Source organism: Quercus robur, chromosome 8 (genome assembly GCF_932294415.1).
Source record: "Quercus robur chromosome 8, dhQueRobu3.1, whole genome shotgun sequence".
In the NCBI taxonomy this organism is placed as follows: domain Eukaryota; kingdom Viridiplantae; phylum Streptophyta; class Magnoliopsida; order Fagales; family Fagaceae; genus Quercus; species Quercus robur.
This window is the reverse complement of record NC_065541.1, coordinates 48,924,473-48,948,725: the sequence shown is the minus strand read 5'-3', so window position 1 is coordinate 48,948,725 and position 24,253 is coordinate 48,924,473. Positions and strand designations below refer to the sequence as shown.

The window sequence follows — 24,253 nt, the reverse complement described above, 5'->3', positions numbered from 1 at the left end:
ATCATATTGACTTGGTAGCGAATTTCACCAAACTCTACAATTCTAAAAATATTTGAAAAAGAAAATGGGGATAAGAGAGACAAAAGGATGTACGAAATTTTTCAGTAATGCCAATTGATGTGCGGATGCATTGGCTACGTTAGGAGCGCAATCCTTATCTCATTTTGTTGTATTTTGTAACCCACGGCCTATGGTTGAGACTTTTTTAGCTTAGTTTAATGTTAACTCATGGTTTACCCAAAAAAAAAAAAAATTAGTAATGCCACTGTTCCACTTGTCCTCCACAGGCCTTAGGACCTACACCTAGTTTTTCCTTTTCTTTTATGTCTTTTCTTTCTTTACTCTTTTCCCTTTTTAGAATGACTTTTTTTTTTTTTTTTGAGAATAAACGACAAAACCCTTTTTTAGAATTGCTTAATATTTATTTTACTCTCTATTTTTTTTATGAGTAAAAAGGGTTGGAAGGGATGACCAGAATGTCTTTTCTACTTAGACGTTGCTATAATAGTATCTTACCCGCTAAGTCTGAGACTGCAAGTAGAGGAACCAATGAGCAATAGTTGTTATCCCAACCTCACAAGGGTATTAATGAGCTTTGAGCCAAGGGCGTGGGATTTTTTCCAAATGCTTTCCATTTTAGGATTCAAACTTAGGATCTCATCCCCCAAACTACTAGGGAGTAAGCCCAATAACAACTAAACCACCACCCCCAGTGGTTTTAATTCTCTCATTACACTTGTAGAAACTAGTTAAAAACATGAAAAGTATGGTAGGAGAATTTGTAAATTATCAAATCCTTTCACTGTTTGTGAAATAATAGTAAGGGTGTGCAACCAACCTGCCGATTCGCTAAAATTAACTTAACCCAACCCAACCCACCGGGTTGAGTTAGTTTATGGGAGTTGGTGGGTTGGATTGGATTATCAAAAAAAAAAATTATGAAAGGTAGGGTCGGTTGCAAGTTAACAAATTCAAAAATCTGCCTAACCCAACCTAACCTACTTATATTTAATATATATTTAAAAAATATTATATAATTTTATTATTTATTCTTTTATTTATCAATTGAGTTGGGATAGAATTGTATGATATCCTACTAACTTTGAAGCATTAATAAGATAATTTGTGTTGGTTTGGTGCGATGCTTAGGTTTATTAAGTTATAAATTTGCTTTATGCTCAATTAAAAAAAAATCCAACCCATGGGTCCAACTCGATCTAAGTTGGCTGGGTTGGACCCCTATGATGGATTGGGTTGGGTTGGATTTTTTTTCAACCCGACCCATGTACACCCCTAAATAACACCTCAAAGGACTCTTATATTTTAAATGTTTGAGCTCAACTATTTTATATTATTTTTTCAACTTTTTAAAGTTTTTCTTTTTCTTTTTTTCATATAGGACTTTCACTCCATTTGGTTGAGGTGAAAAAAAGGGATGAAAAACTTTGGGTGGAAAACTCAATTTTCCATTATTTGGTTAAAAAAAATAAAAAATAGGAGAGAAAATGATAGGGTTTAGGTGTTTTCTATCTGAGCCCACCAAATTGTTTTCTCTCCAAATTGGGGAGAAAACTTGGAGGTGAAACCATGAAAATGGGTAGTAAAGTCAAATTGACTTAATTGTCATTTAATACCACTTTTTTTTCCTACCCACCAACTATCATTTTTGTCCTGAACCCCTTTTAATAAATTCACACAACCCACATTTTCCTTTTCAACCAAACAAATGAAATTTATATTATTTTCTATTCTTTCATTTTTCTATCTCCCTACCAAACATGCATGGGGGAAAGTAAAATCATTTATATCTTTTCACTTTTTTATCCTCTTTACATTTTCCATCTTCCCAACCAAACGGAACATTAAGGTTTGAACTCAACTATTTTATATTACTTCCTCAACTATTTATATTTTTTCCTGATTTTCACTAAGAGCAATCACACTAGTCAATGTAAAATACAAAAAAGTGGTGAGTTTACACATTTTTGCTAAAAAAATACCTATATCAATGGGTCTATAATATTGTTCATATGCAAAAATGCTATAGTAACTGTGCATATTTATACGACTACAGTAGCTTTGCATTTTAATATTTTATAGTTTTTTTCTCTCACCATCAAACCACCATGCTCTCTCTCATCACTCTTCTACTGCATCTCTTCTTCTCCATCTCTCTCTCTCTCTCTCTCTCTCTCTCTCTAACTGATCAATTCATCTACCCACTACCACAACCCAGCACACCCAACCACCACCACCGCCGCCACAATATTACAATACATAATAATTGACCTTAAAGTCAACGTAAAATCAAACACATCCACACACAGACACACCAATAGAGACAGAGAGTATTTTTGCAAACTTGTGGTTGTGGGTTAATGCTTAGAGGTTGACTAGAACATGTCTCGGTGCTTGTGAAGGAGGTCGGTGTTTGTGGGTCGATTGGAACGAGTTTTTGTGCTTGACACTACTTGTGGAGATGGATGCTTGTGGCAGCTTGGGGTTTGAACAGAGGGAGATGCAATCTGACCATAAGGGAGAGGTGATCTGATCAAAGAAGAAGAAGAAGAAGAAATAGGGGCGGCAACTAAGAGAGAAGAAAGAGATTGTGGGTTTGGATGAGAGAGGGGTGAGAAAGATTAGATTTGAGATATGTGTGTTTGTGTTTGCCATGTTTTTATTACTTTTTAGATGTGAGAGGAGAGGAAGAGAGATATTAAATGAAAATACTAATAAAAAAAGAATAAAACTGATTATTTAAATAAGATAAGGTGTATAATAAATAAATTGATATGAGTGTTTTTAAGAAGTAGTTGTGTAAAATAGAAAAAATGAGTTCTTAGTGTAAAATAGACGGAAAATTTTAGAAAAACAGATGCTAATGATCTTATACTTGTACATTTGAAAAGTCACGCTACTGCACATGATGGGAGCATGAATCAGTGGACTAAAGAGCAACACTATAAAGGCATGAACAAATGATGTCAAATCATAAATTCTGTCATTTGTGGGAAAGAACTTCCTTTTCTTTTTCTTTTTTTGGGTCAAATGGACGCTCAAACTCAAAGGTCTACAAAACTAGGAGTTTGAACTTCCACAGAATCTATAACTAACAATAAAGCTAAAGCTGGAGGAAGATAGACATATCTTTGGAAATTCATGGACACCACAGTTTGTCAAAAAGTCTAACCCCCGAGAGTGTGTTGAAGCTTTAGGATCAAATCCTTTTCAAGAGTATTGCTGGTATATACCTTTTGTGGTTGAAAGTTGGGACATTTACATATGTTGGCAGTTATATACTGATTTTTTGAGGTTTTCCAGTCCAGTACTCTTCTAGGTAGATTGACCCAACGAGGTTTCTGTAATGAGTAAGGAAAAAAAAAAAAGATAAATAATGTAGAAAAGAAAGTTAGTGGTATAGTGTGAGAAAGAATTAATGTAAGGAATTAGACTATAAAGCATTAAGCAGTAGATCAAAGTTTGCCAAATATATCCAAAAAGGTCAGATAAATGTATTCAATAGTAAATCAGAGTCTATAAATATACTCAGCAACATCATATAAAAATATTCAACGGTAAATAAAGGAGAATGAGTTAGAAATGGAGAGAATATTATTGTGAATCTGTGATAGTACACTCCAACAAAAATGCGAATATCTCATTTTTCTCTCTTTGCTTTGTATGAAATTTTGACTTCATTAAATATACTTGTGATGACTAATGACTTTGAGAGCTAATTAATGAGAGATATTATAGAAAGAATGTTTATGAAAAAGAATTTGTCTGTCTATATGTGTTTAAATAAGTACTTTAACGAGTCCTTTGAGCATTTGATAATGGATGGTCTTATAGAAAGGAGGCTAGTGTGATGCAGCTCAAAGAAATGCCATCAACAAGCTAATTAAGGATTTCACAATTTCTTTATGAGAATATTATTCAAGTGAAGCCTAGCATAAGCATTCTTAATTTTTTTATGAGAATATTATAAAGATGGGACCCTAACATCGAGATTCTTGGTGAGAGACATAAATGTTAAGGAGTTTTTGACTCACACAATGTTAACCTTGCCTTAAAGCACATATTTCAATTGTAGCAATGAAGCACGTACCATGGACATGGTTGCATTAGTAAATCTCAGCAGCATTAACCCATAAGCTATTTAGCCTTTTTTTTTTTTTTTTTTTTTTTTTTTTTTTGAGAATCAAAAAAGGGGACTCGCGTGTGGTAGTCATTGTCTTACGCCCCACGGTACAGTTGGGTAAGCCCATAGATACCACTAACTCGAATTGGAGCTCGGAAACTCCGAATTCACACACACTCCAGGCTCTATTAGTTTCTGGGACTTTCAAAAATTGCAATTACAGTCCTTGTGAGAAATTGAACCTGGAATGTGGTGAAGTCTCAGCAGTCACCTACCAGTTGTACCATAAGCTTCCTTCTATATTGAGCTTATACCTACCCAAAGAAGTAAAAGATCAAGAAATCATTCTTATGAAAGGGAGAATAGTAGAAGAATTAGGTCCAGGAAAGTAATAATTATCTTATGTATCTAATATACGTTTTTTTCTCTTTAACAAAAAAAAGCTTGATCTGAACTTTAAGAAGTTAATAATTTTAATATTTTAGATGGTTGGAGAGAGTAAAATCAATGGCCCTAGTATTCCTAGCTTTCCAAATAGACCAATTTGTAGACTGAATTTGGATTTATGTAAGAGCTTCTTTAAAAATGATACTTGCTCTTGATAAAATTTTGGTGAAAGTTTTGCTCTTGATAAAAGAGTGATGTTATAATTTTTTTTTAATACTAACCTTATAAATTGATGTGTAAATTTTGACATAGAAAAAATAATTCAGAAATTATTATATTATGTTAATGATGTGGTATCAATCACATTCAATAATGTGTCAAATTTTAAAATTTTAGAGTAAAATTAGTAATAGCTTTAATGAAAACATTTTCACTAATAAAAACATTTTTTTTTCTTAGAATAATTTCATTTTACTTGTTTGCTGTTTTGATGTATTAATTTGTTGTTTTAAAGGTTTCACTTTAACTACTTAAATTTTTTCCCTAAAACTTATCTAGCTTTAATTCTTAAATAAAAATTTGTCCAAATAGTTAAAAGGTGAAAATACACAAATCCAATGTACTTTCTTCATAAAACACAAAACCACTTAAAGTTTTGAGCGTAAAACTTAATTTCACGTGGTATTATTTTATATGAAAACCATTAGACACGAAACCCTTTGAAGTTTTGAGTGTAAAACTTAACTTCTTGTGGTACTGTTTTATGTGAGAGCCGTTATACATCCATGAAAATAAATAGTAATTTACTCCTTTGGTGACACATTTTCATATTTAGAGTTGAAGTTTCATACAAAAAAGTACCATAATGTTTTGTGTTATGCTTAGAAACTCAAGAGTTAAGTATTATACAATTAACGGTTTACAAATAAAACAATACATTACACTTGAAACCTTGAGTGATTTTTGTATTTTATGGAAACCACATGAAATTTTGTATATTTTCCTGCTTAAAAATAGTATGTCTAGACTTTAAAAGTACATTATTGGAAAAGTACATTCAAAAAATAAAATAACAACTTTATTATAATATAAACATATGAAATTCATGAACTAAAAGTAAATACAATTAAAACTCAAGTAACGCTCCGTTTGTTTCGATGGAAAATGTTGTGTAAAAATAGTTTTCATGTTTTCCAATGTTTGGTAGCATAAAAAAAGATGAGTCAAAGGAAAATCATCTTCGGTCAACATAAAAAGTATGACTTATTTTTAGAGATTGTTTTCCATTAAATTTTTTTGGAAAACAACTGTATCTCATAGCAAGCTAAATAAGGGAAGTTAAGAGGTTGTTTTTCAACTTATTTAAAGTCACTACCAAACATTGGAAAATGAGAGAATGTTATAGAAAATACTTCTTGGAAATTGACTCATTTTCGAAAAAACATCATTACTGAAACAAACAGAGCAAAATAAATAAAAATTTTAAATTATATGTGACAAATAAAAATTTGACTAAAAGTATATGTAGATAAAATGTAATTAATTTTTTTGGGTAAAACTTAGGTGGCATACAATTGCTTAGGTGTCATATAGTTTTTTAAGTGTTATATATAATGCAAACAATGATCTTTTCTAAGGAAAAATAAATTTAACATTGTGACTTATTAATCAATATAACAATGTGATTTTTTTTTTTAAAAATAGAGTTTCGATCTATGACACCCGCTTCTATAATTTTTGTTTTTTTTTTTTTTGAAAAGCTATAATTTTTGCTTTTTAATATAAGATCTAGACACTAATCAGTTTTTGATGTAGATATGAATTAAACCACAAATTTCTTATTCAACCATTAGAAACTTTACTAGTTGAGCTAATTGGAACTCGCTAACAACATGATTGAATGTAATTGAATGCCAAATGTAGCACTAATCCAAGAATCTACACCTTACTTTTCCCCCCCACTTTGTGGCATGACACAAGCATGCATTATATAGATCTGTCTCTTCCAAATATTCAGTGCAAGTTCAAGGCTCTTCAAACACTTTAATCATTAAAAAAGGTTTACCTATAAGCCTATTTGAAAGAAGATTCCTCTAACCAACTATGTGATCTATGCTAAAATCATTCATACATACTTCTAATCATATGACTTATTTAATAAATTGTATGATTTATTTAAAAAATAATCGGCTAAAATTTTTAAATCCAAAACCCATAAATCTTTTTTATTTTTGTGTTGGTTTACAGGTGTGACCCACAGCATGGTCAAGGCAAAGGGCTGAGAGAAAGAAACCTTTGAAAAAACGGGGGCAAAGACTAGAACTTTTCAAAGTAAGAAAATTAGTATTTTATTTTTATTTTTTAATATAAAAAAGAAAAGAAAGAGAGCAATATAGTACTTTTCTAACAATTGAATATTTCAAAAAAAAAAAAAAAAAGATTTCTTTCTATTAATTTTAGAGGTCTTTCTGTGTCTTTCTCGTTCTCTCTCTGTCTCTCTCTCTCTGTCGTCTGGATGGGCCGCAGTAAGAGACTCTTCCAGTAGACAAAGTCACAGCTTTTCCAGAAATCCCAGCTCATTTTTTGTGTGTTTGGAAATTTGACTGAAACAATCTTTGCTTTTTGTGAATTTTAATGGGCATTAACTTTTTCTCAGGTCTGTCTCTTTCTCTCTTATCTTCTTGTATCAGTGAAGACTTTGTTGACTATATACATAACAAGTCTTACGTTGTTGATCCCTTCTTTTTTTGATGTTGTATTTTTAGTTCCCAATTACAGGAAGAAGCTGAAAACTGAACCTTTGTTGTTCTTTTGCTATCTTTGTTCGATTGGGACTAGAATACCCACACTTGTACGTACACTATCTGTCTCTGTCATTACTTCAAGTCCACGCTGCTCTACATAATGAATTTTTTTTGGGTTTCTAAAACTGGAACTACATATTTAGAATTGTTCTGTTAAGTATTTTTGTTGTGGTGACCAAGAACATGTTGGAAAAGAAAACTCATTTAGATTAAGTTATTGATTCTTCTTTTCTATTTAGCATGTGCCTTACTTTTTGGATTTTGGGTTTTTCTTTTTTTCCTTTTCTTGGAATTGTTGAGACAAGTGAAATATTTTGGTGTTTTTATTTCTTCTAAGTATAGAAAATTAACTTAAATGAAGCCCAAGAGTTGGACTACGCTCTACGCACATTGAGTGGGAGCTTTCAATTTTCATACTGTATAAGAATGTCAAATCCAGGTCCTATTTTGATTTATTTTTCTAGGCAATCAAATGCAATATTACCATGAGGTTTAAATTTTTATGTGCTTTTGCTTTCCAATTCAAATGGGCTTGGCTGTATCTCTATGTAGATTATATGTCAAATTTATCATCAATCTTATATAGAAAGTACTAAGCTAATAACTGAATGACTTATTCCAAATTGATATTGCAGGTAGGCATTATAAGTAAAAATATCAGAAGGGTGATATGGGTATGAATGCTGTTCTGTATCAAAAGACCTGGGTTGTTGTTCTGCGACCTGTTCTCTGCCATCTTTAGTTAGTGTTTTTATCTCATGGGAACAGAGGATTTTACTTCCTAACTTTATTTGGTTGCAATATGATGTTACTAGACATGGCCACTAGTGCCTCAGTTGGTCCGGCTTCAGAAGCCGTTACTCAGACAGTGGAGGCCATTCTCGAGATTGTACTTGCTGCCAATGATGTCCTTGTTAAGAAGGAAAGCTTTAAGGAACTTGCAACTTACTTGGAAAGGATTGTTCCTATTTTAAAAGAGCTGAATAGGAAAAATGTTAGCGATTCTGAGAGCTTAAACAATGCTATCGAGATTCTCAACCGAGAAATAAGAGCCGCAAAACAGCTGACTCTGGAGTGCAGCAAGAGAAATAAGGTCTATCTCTTAATGAATTGCCGGACAATAGTTAAGCGCTTAGAGGACACTGTGAAAGAGATCAGCCGGGCATTAGATCTTATTCCTATGGCCTCTTTGGATCTTACATCTGGCATTAGTGAAGAGATTGGAGAGCTTTGTGACAAAATGCAGAGAGCTGAGTTTAGGGCAGCTATGGCAGAGGAAGAGATTTTGGAGAAAATTGAGTCAGGAATACAGGAAAGGAATGTTGATCGTTCTTATGCCAATAATTTGCTGGTTCTCATAGCAGAAGCTGTTGGAATCCCAACTGATAGATCAGCATTGAAGAAGGAATTTGAAGAATTCAAAAATGAGATAGAAAGTACACGGCTGAGGAAGGATGAGGCAGAAGCTATACAAATGGATCAGATAATGGCTTTATTAGAAAGGGCTGATGCTACTTCCTCTCCAAGGGAGAAAGAAATTAAGCATTTTAGTAAGCGGAAATCCTTAGGTAGTCAACCATTGGAACCTCTTCAGTCATTTTACTGCCCGATCACCCGTGATGTTATGGAGGACCCTGTGGAAACTTCTTCAGGACAGACATTTGAGAGAAGGGCAATTGAAAAGTGGTTTGCCGATGGGAATAAACTGTGTCCTCTGACCATGACGTCTTTAAACACATCAATTTTACGGCCTAACAAAACTTTGCGGCAATCAATAGAAGAATGGAAGGATAGAAACACTATGATCACAATTGGTTCTATCAAACCAAAACTCAATTCTGAAGAAGAGGATGAAGTACTTCACAGCCTGGAACAGCTGCAGGAACTTTGTGAACAAAGAGACTTGCACAGGGAATGGGTAATATTGGAGGACTATGTACCAACTCTCATTCAACTTCTTGCCAAAAATCGTGACATAAGGAATCATGCTCTCGTCATCCTCTGCATTTTGGCAAAGGATAGTGATGATGCTAAGGTGTGTCTTTATTTAATTTAAATAGTATTGGTTTTTCCCCTTCCTTTCTTGTCTATTAATGAAGTACAACAATTAGCTATATTCTCACATTAGGACAAAACTTAGGTATAGTACTGTAGGTATTGTTCCATAGATTCCTCTCTTAAGATTCAGCCATGTGACTACTTAACTAAAAAAATACATTTCCATCCCATGAGAAAAAATCCTCATGGAAGAATCTTAACGGGGGAACCTAAGAAACAACACCTATATCTTGCCCTTCTCATTAAAACTGGGTTTTTTATAAGTCTATTAAGGAGTTGGATTCTGTCTGATTGGATGCAGTTAGTAACTTATGAAAAACCCAGCTTTGATAAGTCTATTAATTACTTGAACATGCATGCTAAGAATATATTAGATTTATATATAGGAATATCAGATAATATAATTGTTAATGAACACTTTTATTTCTATATTGGATCCATAAGTATGTGAATTGGGTCCAATAGTTTAACATTGTAGTAAATTTGGATACTTGATAGATTGCTATTGATAAATTATTGCTGACTTTTTTTTTTTTGGGGGGGGGGGGGGGAGTGGGGGGGTGGATGTAACTCTCATAATGGCAAACCTAATTCACTTCACTATGGGTCTAGATGTGCCCATGCCCTTGTGCTGTAATATAGATTCATATTAGAAATTTGAAAGCTTTTCATAGATCTTACTTTTCTCAAAAACTGAATAAATAAATAAATGCAGGAAAGAATTGTAAAAGCTGATAATGCAATTGAATCTATTGTTCGATCTCTTGGACGTCGTGTTGGTGAAAGAAAGTTAGCAGTGGAATTACTATTGGAATTATCAAAATGTCATTTGGCAAGAGACTGCATTGGAAAGGTCCAAGGTTGCATCTTGCTATTGGTGACTATGTCTACCAGTGATGACAGTCAAGCTGCCAGAGATGCTCAGGCACTCTTGGAGAATCTCTCATTCTCTGACCAGAATATCATACAGATGGCAAAAGCAAATTATTTTAGACATTTGCTGCAGCGTCTCTCCACAGGTTCTTTTTAAATTTTTTTTTTCCTAATTCAATTTCATGTCATGTTGGTTTGTCAAGAATCTTCCCTATTCTAGCCAGGATACAGTTTAATCTACCATTTCCTTTATTTTAAGCACCTTCTTTTATAGTTATCCATCTTAGTTTTGACAAGTTGTGAAATAAAAGACCCTTATATATATATATATATATATTAAGAACCAACTAATGAAAAGGACAGTTTTGAGGAAATAATGAAACCAAGTAGAGCATGACTAGATGGTTGACAAAGACCCAATTTATCCATCACTTTTGGTTATTCTGTGTTGCTTGCACTCTTATAAGTTATTATAAGATTCAAGTTATTGTAGTTAATTTTCAATCATGATATGAAATAAAGTATTAAGTTCAAAACTTAAGCGAAAAAAAGAAAAAGAAGGCTCTTTCTGAAGGGAATCATATGGTATATAGCTAATAAGATCTCTACTTTCATTTCTCATTTGTATTGTTGCTTAGAGTGATCCAACTTTCAAAAGAAACCAGTTGTACTATAGTTGGAACTGTAGTGACCTCTTGAAAACAGACAAAGTAAGGGCTTTTGTGAGAAAATATCATTTTTAAAAAACTATTTGTGAAAATACAGCACCTTCACAGTAAGTAGTAAAATATAACAGTTTGGATACATGATTTCTGGTTGATCTGGCCAATTTTAAAAATTCCTTTCATGTGGAAATCATGTCTTTTTTGCTGAAATTATGAGTTCAAAACACAATTTCAGTAATCTATTGAAATCATGTCTGTAAAATTTTGGAAACAATGCCAATACAATGAGAACTTTAAATCTTAGTTGGAAACCTTTTTTTGATGGCCCAAAATCCCCTCTCTTGCTCTTTTGACCTCCAACCCTCAATCCCCCACCACTTTATCTCCACCCATTATCTCTTCTCACTCCAACCATTGCCTCTACTTTGCTATGATGTCGTCCTTCTGAGATGATGAGACAATTGAAGAAAATTCGTATAGATATCATGGTAGAAGCACCTAAGACATAGGATAAATCAAAACAATGCAACATGAAAAGTAAAGAACAAGAAAAATAAAGATAGAGAACCTAGGAATTAGCACCCAAGCTAACTTAGAGTCAGCACCAAGAAAAAGCAAAAGCAAATTTCTAGGAGTTAGCACCTAGGACTGGCTTGATGTAGAACAAGTGTCACTGGATTTTCTTGAGAAGTAGAATGTTCAGAAATCAAGGCGGAGGGGCATGCAATTAAATAATTTTGTTGTTATTGCTTATTTTCATGCCTAAGTTTAGTTATTTTATTTGAGGTCATTTAGGGTTTTTTTTTTTTTTTTTTTTTTTTTTTTTTTTTTTGATGTCGTAGGAAATTTAAGGGTATTTTTGTAATTTTAATTTTTAGGGAAGCCTAATTGAAACCCTAAAGGGCTCCTATAAATATGTACTATATTAAACTGGTTTTCAGTAGGCTGAAATAAAGTACTTCTCTGAGAATTTCTCAAATTACTGGTGGATTTTAGGCTTAAGTTTCTTGATTCATTAAGACTTCTTTAAGCTAGAACGAGATCTAGCTTGTTACATTTCTATTTAGCGTTAGGTGGTATCAGAGCTTCTCAGCGATCTGATATGGCAAACAACCAGCGCAAGTGTAACAACCGTGTTGAAGGATAGCAAGGGGTACAAGCAATTTGGGATGCACTCCTGGCTCCACAATAGAGTATCTAAGAGATTCGTGATATGCTAGCTGCTATGAGACTTAATGCCAATAGGAACCGCGAAGGCAACAAGGACGATGGTGCCAGGTTCAATGCTTGTGGTCTAGTTGGTGGTCAGTAGGGTCATGTCAATCACTGTAGGCCACTAGCCTATGCAGATGATTCTAAAGATGAAAATGGAGGATACAAAGGGTACCGAAGGGAGGCACGACGTAATAGGGAGGCTGAGGATTATTCTCTCAAGGTCGATATTCCTAGTTTCAGTGGGACTCTTGATATTGAGTCCTTGATTTGATCTACAAAGTCGAAATTTTTTGAGATGCTGGATGTACTGGATGAGAAGCAGGTCAAACTTGTAGCATACCAATTGAAATGTGGAGCTTCTATTTGGTGGGATCATATACAAAATAATCGTTAGTGGCAAGGAAAAGGGGCTAGTGAGGACATGGGGAGGACGAGAAAATTATTGAAGGGTAGATTTTTGCCTCCTGTTTATGAGCAAAACCTGTTTTAGCAATATCAGAATTGTATGCAAGGTGTTTGATCTGTTGCTGAATAAACGGAAATTCTTTGCCTGGCAGCATGCTGTGAATTATCGGAGGTGGCAACAGATAGCGTGATATATATTTTTGATATATTAATAGCTTAAAGTTCTCAATTCAAGAGAAGATGGACTTGCAGCCTGTTTGGACAGTAGATGAGGCTCATAATTTGGTGTCAAAGGCAGAAAGGTTAATGGCATCGACCAAGTTGAACTAAAAAATTCCAAGCGGGTTCCTTCTAAATTGCCTCATAATAATTTTGAAAACAAGAAACAACTTGTCTAAGATCCAGTTTGCTCATAAGATGTAAGGAGGCAAGGAACTGAAGGTAGCAGTAGAACTGTACCAAGGCAGACTCGTGGGGTAAATAATAGGGATGCTGCTAAGAACCCTTGTACCAGGCCTACTGCAAAACATTGCTACCGGTGTGATGAGCCCGGTCATAGTTCGAATGCATGTCCAGCATGTAAGCCTGTACATCTTGCAAATCATGCAGATGAATATGGCGGAGAATTAGAAGAGGGTTATGGTGATGATAATTTGCTAGATGCTGAAATTGCAGACAAAGAGGCTGAATTCCTGTGTGGTGTAGACTGTACACTCCTGACTCCAAGCAGGAGGAGCTGTCACAGCATCATAGCATTTTCCATTCACTGTGGTCAATCCAGCAAATAGGAAGATCTGTCACAGCATCATAGAATTTTCCATTCACAGTGTTCAGTCCAACAAAAAGTTTGGAACTTGATCATAGACAATGGTAATTGCCTACCGAGCCACATTCATCTCCCTATCAAAGTGATGGATAGAACAAATGTCCCTGGATTTTCTTGAGAAGCAGGATATTCAGAAGTCAAGGCATAAGGACGTGTAATTAAATAATTTTTGTTGTTACTGCTTATTTTTAGACCTAAGTTTAGGAAGCATTTGCACGGTGTCGGGGACCTTTTTGTGACAAGGGCCAAAAATGTGAGAACGGCCCAAATCTCCCTTGGGTTCTTTAGAAGTGATTATTTGCGGAGAGTGTCAAGTCCAAAATTCCAATATTTAGTAAATAAAGGTGAATGTTGCTTTAACAAGAGAAAAATCAAAATGCCAATAACAAAAATGCTGAAAAATGCATAAAAACAATAGAGGTTTAAAACTTCGATCCATAATCAGCGAGAAGAGGAAATTGAGAAAGGTTGTGAGAAAAAGAGGAAAGATTCCCCTATATCCATATTTCCACCCCGTAGCTTCCGAATTGTGAGATTGTTAGTTGGTTGAATAGGCTTTTGCTCTAAAGTTTCAGCTTTTAAGGATAAAATGTGGTTGCTTTTGAATCTGATTAGGGCCTTTTGTATTGAATTTGAGGTGCTCTAAGTGACTGCTTTGGTCAATAAAAGAGGCTTTGAACCCCAAGGTTTCAATCAAAGAGGTTATGGTCAGATTTGCTTTAATTGGGTAAGAGGGTTGGCTTTCTTTTTGCATAATTTGGGAAATGAAGTGACTTAAATTCATGGGCTGATGTTTCCTAGACATGGCAGGTCCTTGGAGTCTACATTTTGTTGTTGTAGCAAACAAGGCTAGCCACTTAAGTTTAGCTATGTGTTTTAGGCAAAAAAAGTGTAGAGCAAAAAAGTTGGGCCACAGTTAGCCAAAGCATAAAAACTCTTTTGTGGTGGAAATTTTGAGTACGTAACCTTCTTTATGAGCTTGAGGTGCTACCAATGTCCCTTGCCCACTTGGTAGCATGCATGCTAGGCTCATGCAAAAGGTTCGAAAGAAACCGACTCATACTTCCTTAATTTTCCCAATCTATAACATGGGCTTGAGCCATGTTTAAAAGAATAAAATATAATATGCACATGAATTAGGCCCACAACAAGGTCGGGCTCAATTGAATCATAATGTATTGTGAAAATGGGTATCAACACATGGATATAGACACGAGTGCGGTGACACAATTTTTGAAAAAGTAGGACACAGGTACGGTGGAGATACGTATATTAATTAATTATTAAATATATTTTTATTTAAATTTTTATATATGGTTAAGCATTTATTTTTCATATAATATTAAACATCTATCAATTTAAGAGAAATAATTAATATTTTATTTCTATATATTATTAATCATTAATTTTTTATTAAATTAGGAGTAATAATGGATAATAAAGCGTATTCGTTTCTATTAAAGAATATTCAGAATTTAGAATACAAATCAAGGATAAGGATATTTATTAATTTTAAAATGCAATATTATTATTCAAAGCATGAATGTTCTCTTTGTTTTGTGAAATGGTATTCAATTCCTCTTCTTCTCATGTGCCGGTTATGTCCTACATTTTTTAAATAAAAAGACACAACTAGGACACCCATGTAGAAGTATCCATGGAGTTTCAAGTGTCCAATGCGTGTTCGACACAGATATGACACCCCAAATGAAGAATCTGTACTTCTTACTTTTGTTATTTCATTTTAGCTATTTTATTTGGGGTAATTTAGTCTTTCGGAATGTCATAGGAAATTTAAGGGTACTTTTTAATTTTTACTTTCAAGGAAGCCTAATTGAAACCTTAAAGGGTTCCCATAAATATGTACTTTTCTAGATTGGTTTTCAGCTATGAAGTACGGGTGCGTTTCCGGATTCGGGTGCGGGTGTGGGTGTGGGTGTGGGTGCGGGTGCAGGACTCGGAAATTTTTGAAAAAGTAAGGTGCGGGTGGGCGGGGTGTGACGATTAAAAAATTATTAAAAATATTTTTATTTATATTTTCTATATATTGTTAAGCATACTTTTTCATATAATTGTAAATATATACCAATTTAAGAGTAATAGTAGATAATAATTAAAACATGATATTCATAAATTAGAATACAACCCACAAGTTTATTTTTATTATTTTTTAATGCGTATTTCGGCCATGATTTCGGCTCTGAATCGGCTGGATTCAGCGCGAATCAGCCCGTATCGGTGCGAACCTGTGTGAATGAACCAAAAAAAAAAAAAAAGACGCCGAATTGGCACATTGGAGGAGCGTCATCATGTCGTCGCGAGTCCAGTGCAGGTGTGGCGGTCCTGGAGCTACACCCATGCTTTCTTGGTTTTCAGTAGACTGATAAAATATTTCTCTAAATATTTCTCAAATTTCTGGTGGATTTTAGACAATTTTCTTGATTTGTCAAGACTTCGTTAAGCTAGAATGAGACCTAGCCTATTGCGTTTCCTATCTGCATTATGGCTAGATTCAACACCAGACCAGACCATTGGGACATTCAATTTCAAGAGAAACTTTATTCACATCAAAATAATCTCATCTCCATAGGAGTACAATACTATGCTTATATAGACTACTATATCCCTAATATAACTGTCGTGGGGAAACCCTAATTACAAAAATTGCATAAATCTAACAAATCAATAATAGAATATAAAGAGAGATTCCTCGTGGCTAACAGCCAATCCAAAGGAGTTCTAAAAAGAACAACTTAAGATCATGCATAGAACTTTCGATGTCTTTAAAACTCCTACTATTCCTTTCCCTCCGGATGCACCACATTAAACAATGGGGGATAACCATTCAAATATGACCATTTTGATGACGACCAAAATGACCTTCCCAACAAGCTAAAAGCTCAACAATAGATTTTGGCATCACCCATGAAACTCCAAACAAAACCAAAATCATGTACCACAAATCTGAAGCAATAGGGCAACGAGTCAAAAGGTGATCAACAGATTCACCATCGAATTTGCACATACAGCACTAATCTTTAATTCTTATATTCCTCTTCCTTAAGTTGTCAATTATCAAAATTTTACCCAAAACAGCATTCCATACAAAGAAGACTACTCTTGGAGGGGCTTTTGATCTCCATATGATTTTCCAAGGAAAGGACTGCTCACTGGTGGTAGCAGCAACATCCAGAAGATGGTAATAGGTACCAACCTTAAAGCCCTTTTTCTTATTAGGTTTCTAGCATATCTTATCTTCCCCAGTCCCCCTAATTCTAAATGATTTGAGAAATCCCAATTATTGAATAATTTGAATTACAAAAATAACCTTGACTCTAGAAAATAAAATACTAATAGCCTAATTACTACTAATACCTAAAATAAAATACAATTGACCAATACAAATAGAATTGACTCCAAATCAAAGAAGACTAAATTAAAATAAATCTTTCCTTGCACTTCCCACATCAACTTAAGTCCTAAGCACATAAACTGTTAAAAACAGGTGCTTTTACCTTGATATTGAGACTCTAGAGGGAAATTTCTTCAATTTTCTGGTCTCCAAGCCAGAAGGACAATGTCCTAGTAAACCGGAGGCAATGATTGGGGTGAGAAGTGATAATAGAGGTAATATTGTGGTGTGGTGTTGGGGGAGAGTGAAGGTTGGAGGCTGGAGAGCAATGGACCAGTGGCAGGTCATCAAAGTAAGCATTCCAGCTAAGATTTAAAGTTCTTGTTGTATTGGCACTGCTTTCAAAATTTAAAGGAATACATGTATTCGAGACACAATTTTTTTGTGCTGAAACTAGAGTTGAAAGCATAAATTTTATGATTTCAGTAGTTTCGCTGAAATCATGTTCTGAACTGAAGATTTCAGCAAAACGACTGAAATTGTGTCTCCACATGGACTTTCTTCAATTCAGCCATGTGAGCTTGGCCATTGGTGTGCTGTCATAGGCAACCAAAAATAAAACCTATACTCCTAAAAATATATGTAGTAGTGCGAGTAAGGATCGTTCCCACAGAGAATATATAGCCTAGTTTTATGCTACGTGAACAGGGAGGGGGGGGGGGGGCTTGAGTATAATGAAAGCAATTTTAAGGAAAAAAAAAATACTAAGGAACAATTCAAATTAAAGTATCAAAATCAATCAAAAGAACAAACCTTGGTCTAAGTCAACATCCACCATCGGAATTTTACAACTGATTATCGATGCAAGTATATATCAATTCACATTTTGAATATTCACCGTTGGAACTATTTTCCTATCTCTCCTTAGTTGCAATTAATTAGAAAACAAGCAATCTAATAAACCCTAACTACTAAAAAACCCAAGACAAGCGCTAAAGGTTTATTCTAATAGCAACCTTAAGAATTAGAGAGATCGATGAAACTAAACAACATAAGTACAAGCAGTTGTATTTAATTTAGTCGAGCGTTCTTCCTAAGATCTAATAATTTATAACGCAGCAAATCATTAAATCTTGGTTGCTTCACAAGTTAGAGAGATCAAACAATTACGGATTTGATATCTAACCTAGCAGTAGATTGCAACGAATAATAAACCAGTAGGCCTCCTAGTAATTAAACGAGCCAATCATGAAAATAGGCACAGAAGAACATCCGATATTCAAAGCATAAATTGAACAATAAAAACAAATTAGATCTCACAGTTTTATTGATTCCAAGGCTTCAGTTTCCTTTGACCAAGTATAAAAGTTTTAGCCACGCAGGGCCATGATGAAAACTCAAAGGAGAAAATCAGAAAAGAGGGGATAGAGAGGCGTGTGTGTCCAATTCTGATTTCTCCTCCCCCTTTTACACATTAATTCCCCCTTTCCCAAGCTTACAAAATCTCCTAAAAATATTCTCAATAATAATATCCAAATCTGACTAATTAAGGAAAAATATTAAAAATAAAACGAAGTCCTAATATAACTAGGAAAGTGGTGTTTTTCAGCTGGAATTTTCGTGCATCAGATCTAGAAGCTTCCAAAAATAAACCGCATCAGATCTGCGTATTAGAATTACAGGCAAAGGAACATTCCAGAACGTCAACAGTGCAGGTGCAGCAACTTCAAGCCCGATTTCGACCTCGATGTAGCCCGTATCTCTCAAAACTCAAAACATGAAAGTTGTAGAGCTTTGTCTTGGTGTTCCATAGCATCTTGAATCATCTCAATCGGAGCTCGGATGAGAGAGTTATGCCCAGATTACGAAGCGATGTCAAAGCTGTCCAGAATCGCCCAATTAGCTATGTTTTGCACTTAATGCCTCCATTTGCATCCTAAATCAAAATATAAGAATAATGAGTACATTTAGGCACCAAATAAATATAAAAGACTAAACATTAAGGGAGAAAAATATGATATTTTGCATTCTCATCAGCCATGTCGACAGTGAAAATGCACAAATCTTGTATTGAAGACACAATTTTAAACCCAGAAATCATGTATTCAATTTCACAGTTATTAAAAAATCCTGACTTTTCACAAAATCCTTGACAAAGTTAATTTTCATTAATTTGTTAGAAAACCAATAGAATAAGGTTTAAGAAAGTTTAAATTAGGACTATCAATTTTGCAAATATATTTGGTTATGGGTATATGAAGGTGAATTTTGGTGACTATTTGTAATTTGCATCTTTGATTCACTTGTGTTGTTGAAGGCTTGGGGTTATTTATAAAGAAACACAGTTATGCTATAACTTGGTGCCATTTGATTATGCAGGACCAGAGGATGTTAAATTGACTATGGCAACAACTTTGGCAGAAATGGAGTTGACTGACCACAATAAAGAGTCTTTATTTGAAGGGGGTGTGCTAGGCCCACTTCTTCACTTTGTCTCGCATGGTGACCCTCACATGAAAAATGTAGCTGCTAAAGCTCTTCGGAACCTCTCAAGTTTACCAAAAATTGGCCTGCAAATGATTAAAGAAGCTGCAGTGCGCCCATTACTTGACATTCTCTTCAGTCATAGTGCATCATCATCTAGCCTACGTGAACATGCAGCTGGCACAATTATGCACCTAGCTGTATCAACCATGTCTCAAGAATCTAGCCAGATTCCGGTTTCATTGTTGGAATGTGATGAAGATATTCTCAGGCTATTCTCTTTAATCAACTTGACAGGGCCTGAAATACAACAAAGCATTATCCAAACCTTCCAGGCCTTGTGCCAATCCCCCTCTGCTCCAATGATCAAGACAAAGTTATCACAGGTATTCATCTTATTGGAAACATGTTTTTATTTCTATGAAAAGGTGGGATACTGCCAAAGGCTGGCCAGTCTAAGGAAATGTTGGCAGCGAAAGTGCCAAGTTTCAGAAGGCCATTAATGAAATTGTCCCACCTTAAAGTTTTCTCAGAAGGAAAAAAGTTTGTCCTAAAATTGATTAAATGGAAATGGTCCCACCTTAAAGTTTTCTCGGAATGAAAAAAGTTTGTCCTAAAATTGATAAAATGAAAACTGAATAACGTGAGGCCAAGCATAAGAGTATCATGATCTGTACAATAAGCCGGAGCAAGCTAAGCCAACTCCAAGTCTCCAATTGTAAGTGCACAAGAAATGGCAAAGCTTGGGAGGCTTGGGGGGAGGCTATTGTCCCCCCGGCCTCACCCAATAATCTTTAGTTGTGTATGTGTTAGTTATTTTTGGTGTTGGCTAATTCCATGACAAATTTGGTTGTAATCATTGCAAAACTTTCTTTGTAATTGTTATTTAAGCTCATTTGTGATTGGTTGGTGTGAGTGAGGTTGTAGTCAGATGAAAGTTGTCATTGTGCAAGTTTTGGAGAATTTTGGTTAATAGAAATCAAGGTCGGTAGAGTGAAATGAAGCAGTTCAAAAATTTGTCAAACAAAAAGTTCCGCCTGATATTTGGTCAAGTACACTTGTTAAGGAAAGCCACCCAACTTAGTTTTCATGTGTCTGTTGTAGCCTTTCAAACCTCAAACTCTACACCTTATAAGAAGGAAAAAATAAGTCTAATAAAAAAAAATAGAAAGATAGCCAAAAAATCTCATTGAGAAAGCCTTACCAAAGCCAAATTGTCTTTCACTCTCTCCAATTGTCTTATACTTAAGAGGAGACTTTACCACCCAAATACAAGATCACCACCTGTGTTGTAGGAGTGCTGTTGTGTAACCGTGGAGACATTGGAAAATCTTCAAGTGGCTTTGAAGTAACCAAAAAATTGGTTTGGCAGTCAGCAATTGACTTGCGGCACTGAATCAGTGAATCAGACTAAAGGCTGGTTCAATAGTGCCTTTTACTTGTAATGGAGGTCTAGTAAGTTAGTTTGTATTGCAACATTCTTTATAGTGGATTTGGTGAGTTGGGTTTGGCCTCGGAGTGTTTCTTTCCGATTGGGTTTCCACTTTGTGAACAAATCCTTATCTTTGTGTACGTGCGTGTTTGTTCTTTTCTGTTGTGATTTCTTTTATCCATGATGTGCTTGAACTTGATTAATTAACTACTCGGACTTATTAATTGGTAGATTGATAAAATTGGTAGTTAAGGTCCATTAGGGGTGAAAAGTGAAAACATCATTTTTCAATATGTGAATTTTTTTTCTTTCATAATAGATTTCCTCATGCATTTATTTTTATATCATATCTAAAGAGTTATCCTTTTCATACTTCAAAATTTTTTCTTTTTCTTTTTTTTTTTTAAATTCCTACTTTATCAATATATATTAAGCTTCAAGATCTATAAATGGAAAACAAGGATAGGAGAAAGGGGAAATAAAGAAATAAGAGGTATTAAATAATATAAAAAAAATTTGTGTAAAGCAATTAATTGTGGGGATTATTACATAACAACTTCACTGTTTTTATATTATTTTTAGATTAAACTTAGAAATTCAAGGTACAAAGATGTCCATGATAGTTTTAAAGCTTTTATAATTTGAATATTTTTAAACTATAAAACTAAACAAACTAACATAAATTTAGGTAAGTTGTACTTGGGTTTTATCTAGTTGCCAGAAATCCTTGTAAATCGTATATAGAAATTTGATTTTTAAACACTTGGAAAAAAAAGTATTTTCATCTGTAAAACAATACTGACAGATAAACACAATATAACAAATGTGCTATCTCTTTTTGGGGTTTTCTTGCATTAAAATATCACCTAGTATTCACATGATTGGCCTTTTGTTTCCTATATATATATATATATATATATATGGAGTGTGTCAAGTATAAATCCCACCTTCCCCACCCCTCCCCCCCCCCCCCCCCCCCTCCCAAAAAAAAGTCAAATCCTGGCTTCACCATTGCATCCAAGCAACTATTGGCAGGCTTTGGTGACTGAGCATTGTCTAGTTTCCACCAGTTGCTGAGTGTCATTATACAGAAAATTAGGTGGTTTGTCTAGGTGACATGACATAAATTGAAGCTCTTTCTTGTAATGCTTTCTCTGGTAATGCAATGACATTCATGCTTTATTGTTATTGACACTATCAACTACTTGGTTGTTAACCCTGGCTCCTGAAAAGTTTATTGTTATTGCCAATATCAGCCATTAGTGTTTGCAAGCTTTCTTAACCCTGACTCCTGAAAACTTTGAACTACTTGGTGGGTAACATGCTCTGTTTAGGCTTATTGATTGTGATATTTATAAAATGTTAGTATTTTTTTATTTTTAACGTGCTCCTAAAAGTTTACCAAGAGCCTTGTAGCTCAACTGACACTTTCTAGTGTATCCAACAGAAACGTCCAAGGTGCAAATCCTCCACCCCAATTGTTGTGACTTTCCCAAAAAACAAAATGCTCCTAAAAGTTTGAACTAATTGGGTTGTTAACATGCTCCTAAAAGTTTGAACAACTTAACTATTGATTGTAATAATTTAATACTTTTTAAAAAAATACTGTTGAAAAGTAAAGGCCTTACGATTTATATTATGATATGAAATTTAATAAAAAAACAAACAAATTACAAACTTGTTTTTTCTTGATGTGTTAATTTAAATTTCAAATATGTATTAACCTTTTTATGAAACATGTATTTAAAATAATAATAAAAAAATCAAGCTCGTTTTATATATCATCTTTCTATTCAAGCAGATAAATTGTCATTTATTAGAATTTAATATTTAGGGGAGTGGCTATCAGTTTTTTTGTGAAGATGGAGAATGAGATGCTCCTTCACTTGACTTTGAGGATTTTGTTTTATTTCTGCCATTTTATTCATCCCATTAATCATTTGGATTATGCCGTTACCAAATGCTCGCTTATTCTTGATGTTGTAAATTCTGTGAGATACACTAACTAGTTTGTTTACGTTTACAGTGTGCAGCTATACAAGTATTGGTTCAGTTGTGCGAGCATGATGACCCATGTGTAAGAGCAAATGTTGTAAAACTATTCTGTTGCTTGGCAGAAGGCGGTGATGAAGTCACCCTGGCAGAGCATGTAAATCAGAAATGCATTGAGACTTTACTCAAGATCATCAAATCTTCTAAAGACGAAGAAGAGATTGCTTCTGTGATGGGAATTGTCTCTAACCTTCCAGAATTACCGCAGATCACTCAGTGGCTTCTGGATGCTGGGGCACTTCCAATAATTTTCAGCCATCTCCATAATGGCAAGCAGAATAATCTCTATAAAAATCAATTGATAGAGAATGCTGTTGGGGCCATATGTCGTTTCATTGTGCCAACAAACTTGGAATGGCAAAAGAGTGCAGCTGGAACTGGCATCATACCTGTTTTGGTACAGTTGCTAGAGTCTGGAACTACCTTGACAAAAAAACGTGCTGCAATTTCTCTTTGTCGATTTTCTGAGAGTTCACTTGTGCTAAGCAGGTTGATACCAAAGCGAAAGGGGTTCTTGTGTTTCTCGGCTCCACCAGAAACTGTCTGCCCAGTTCATGGAGGAATATGTAGTATTGAGTCATCATTTTGCCTTATAGAGGCTGATGCTGTGAGACCACTTGTCAGAATTCTTGGGGAACACGATCCTGGAGCTTGTGAGGCTTCTTTAGATGCACTGTTGACTTTAATTGAAGGTGAGAGGCTGCAGAGTGGTAGTAAGGTGCTTGGAGAAGCAAATGCCATACCACCTATAATAAAATTTCTTGGTTCCCCTTCCCCCAGCTTGCAGGAGAAGGCTCTAAATGCTCTAGAAAGGATTTTCCGGCTGGTTGATTTCAAAATGAAGTATGGAGCGTTAGCTCAAATGCCTTTAGTTGACATAACACAGCGGGGAAGTGGTAGTGTGAAGTCTCTGGCAGCAAGAATACTTGCTCACTTAAATGTGCTTCATGATCAGTCTTCATATTTCTAAAAGGTAGAGGATTTGAAGATAAGGCACAAAACTTGGTTTAATGCTCCAACTTTGCAAGAATGAACAAAAGGATGCGGGAAGACGTGCATAGCTAGGCATGCGAACCTTTACAATTCTGGAAGAGGGCAGGGCATACCTCTTTTCCCTCCTGTGATTTGGCATGCCATATTGCAGCTAAGACAAACCAGATTGACCGTGTGATCTGTAAGTGCAAGGTTGAGTTCACGTATCGTGAATTGCTTCGTCCACCCCAAGGTGACCTAAATCCGATGTCACTTTTGTTGTCCAGAAAATAGACCTTTGGAGTGTGGACAAGTAGTAAATTAACTGTGGCTTGTATTTCACGCCATAGGATGTGTTGTCTGTACAACACTTGATTGATTCACCGGTGGAAGAAGAAAAATCAAGTCTTTGCCACCAATGGCTGACTAGGTAGCCAAAATGAGATCATTTTTTGTATTAGAATTGGATTCTTTGTCATTACTAGGATGCAAATTCGTGATTCTTGTGTATAATGAAAAAAAAGTAAAAAAAAAAAGTATAGAATAAGGTCCTGTCTTGAAATGTTAAATTTTGCCTTTATAATTTT

The 24,253-nt window shown here is 34.7% G+C and overlaps 1 protein-coding gene across 2 annotated transcripts; it reads left to right on the top strand.

The window, feature by feature from the left end:
• The first annotated feature begins 6,970 nt into the window (after positions 1-6,970).
• Positions 6,971-24,249, top strand: LOC126696803 (U-box domain-containing protein 24-like). Of its 2 annotated transcripts, none has more exons than XM_050393529.1 (6): positions 6,971-7,184; positions 7,307-7,379; positions 7,968-9,367; positions 10,106-10,409; positions 19,106-19,596; positions 22,669-24,249. In XM_050393529.1, exons 3-6 carry the CDS (start codon positions 8,135-8,137, stop codon positions 23,662-23,664), a joined length of 3,024 nt encoding a protein of 1,007 aa, XP_050249486.1. In that variant the 5' UTR covers positions 6,971-7,184; positions 7,307-7,379; positions 7,968-8,134; the 3' UTR covers positions 23,665-24,249. The 2 variants fall into 2 exon arrangements, with proteins under 2 accessions (XP_050249486.1, XP_050249485.1); XM_050393528.1 differs by having other exon boundaries at positions 7,294-7,379.
• The last annotated feature ends 4 nt before the right edge of the window (positions 24,250-24,253 follow it).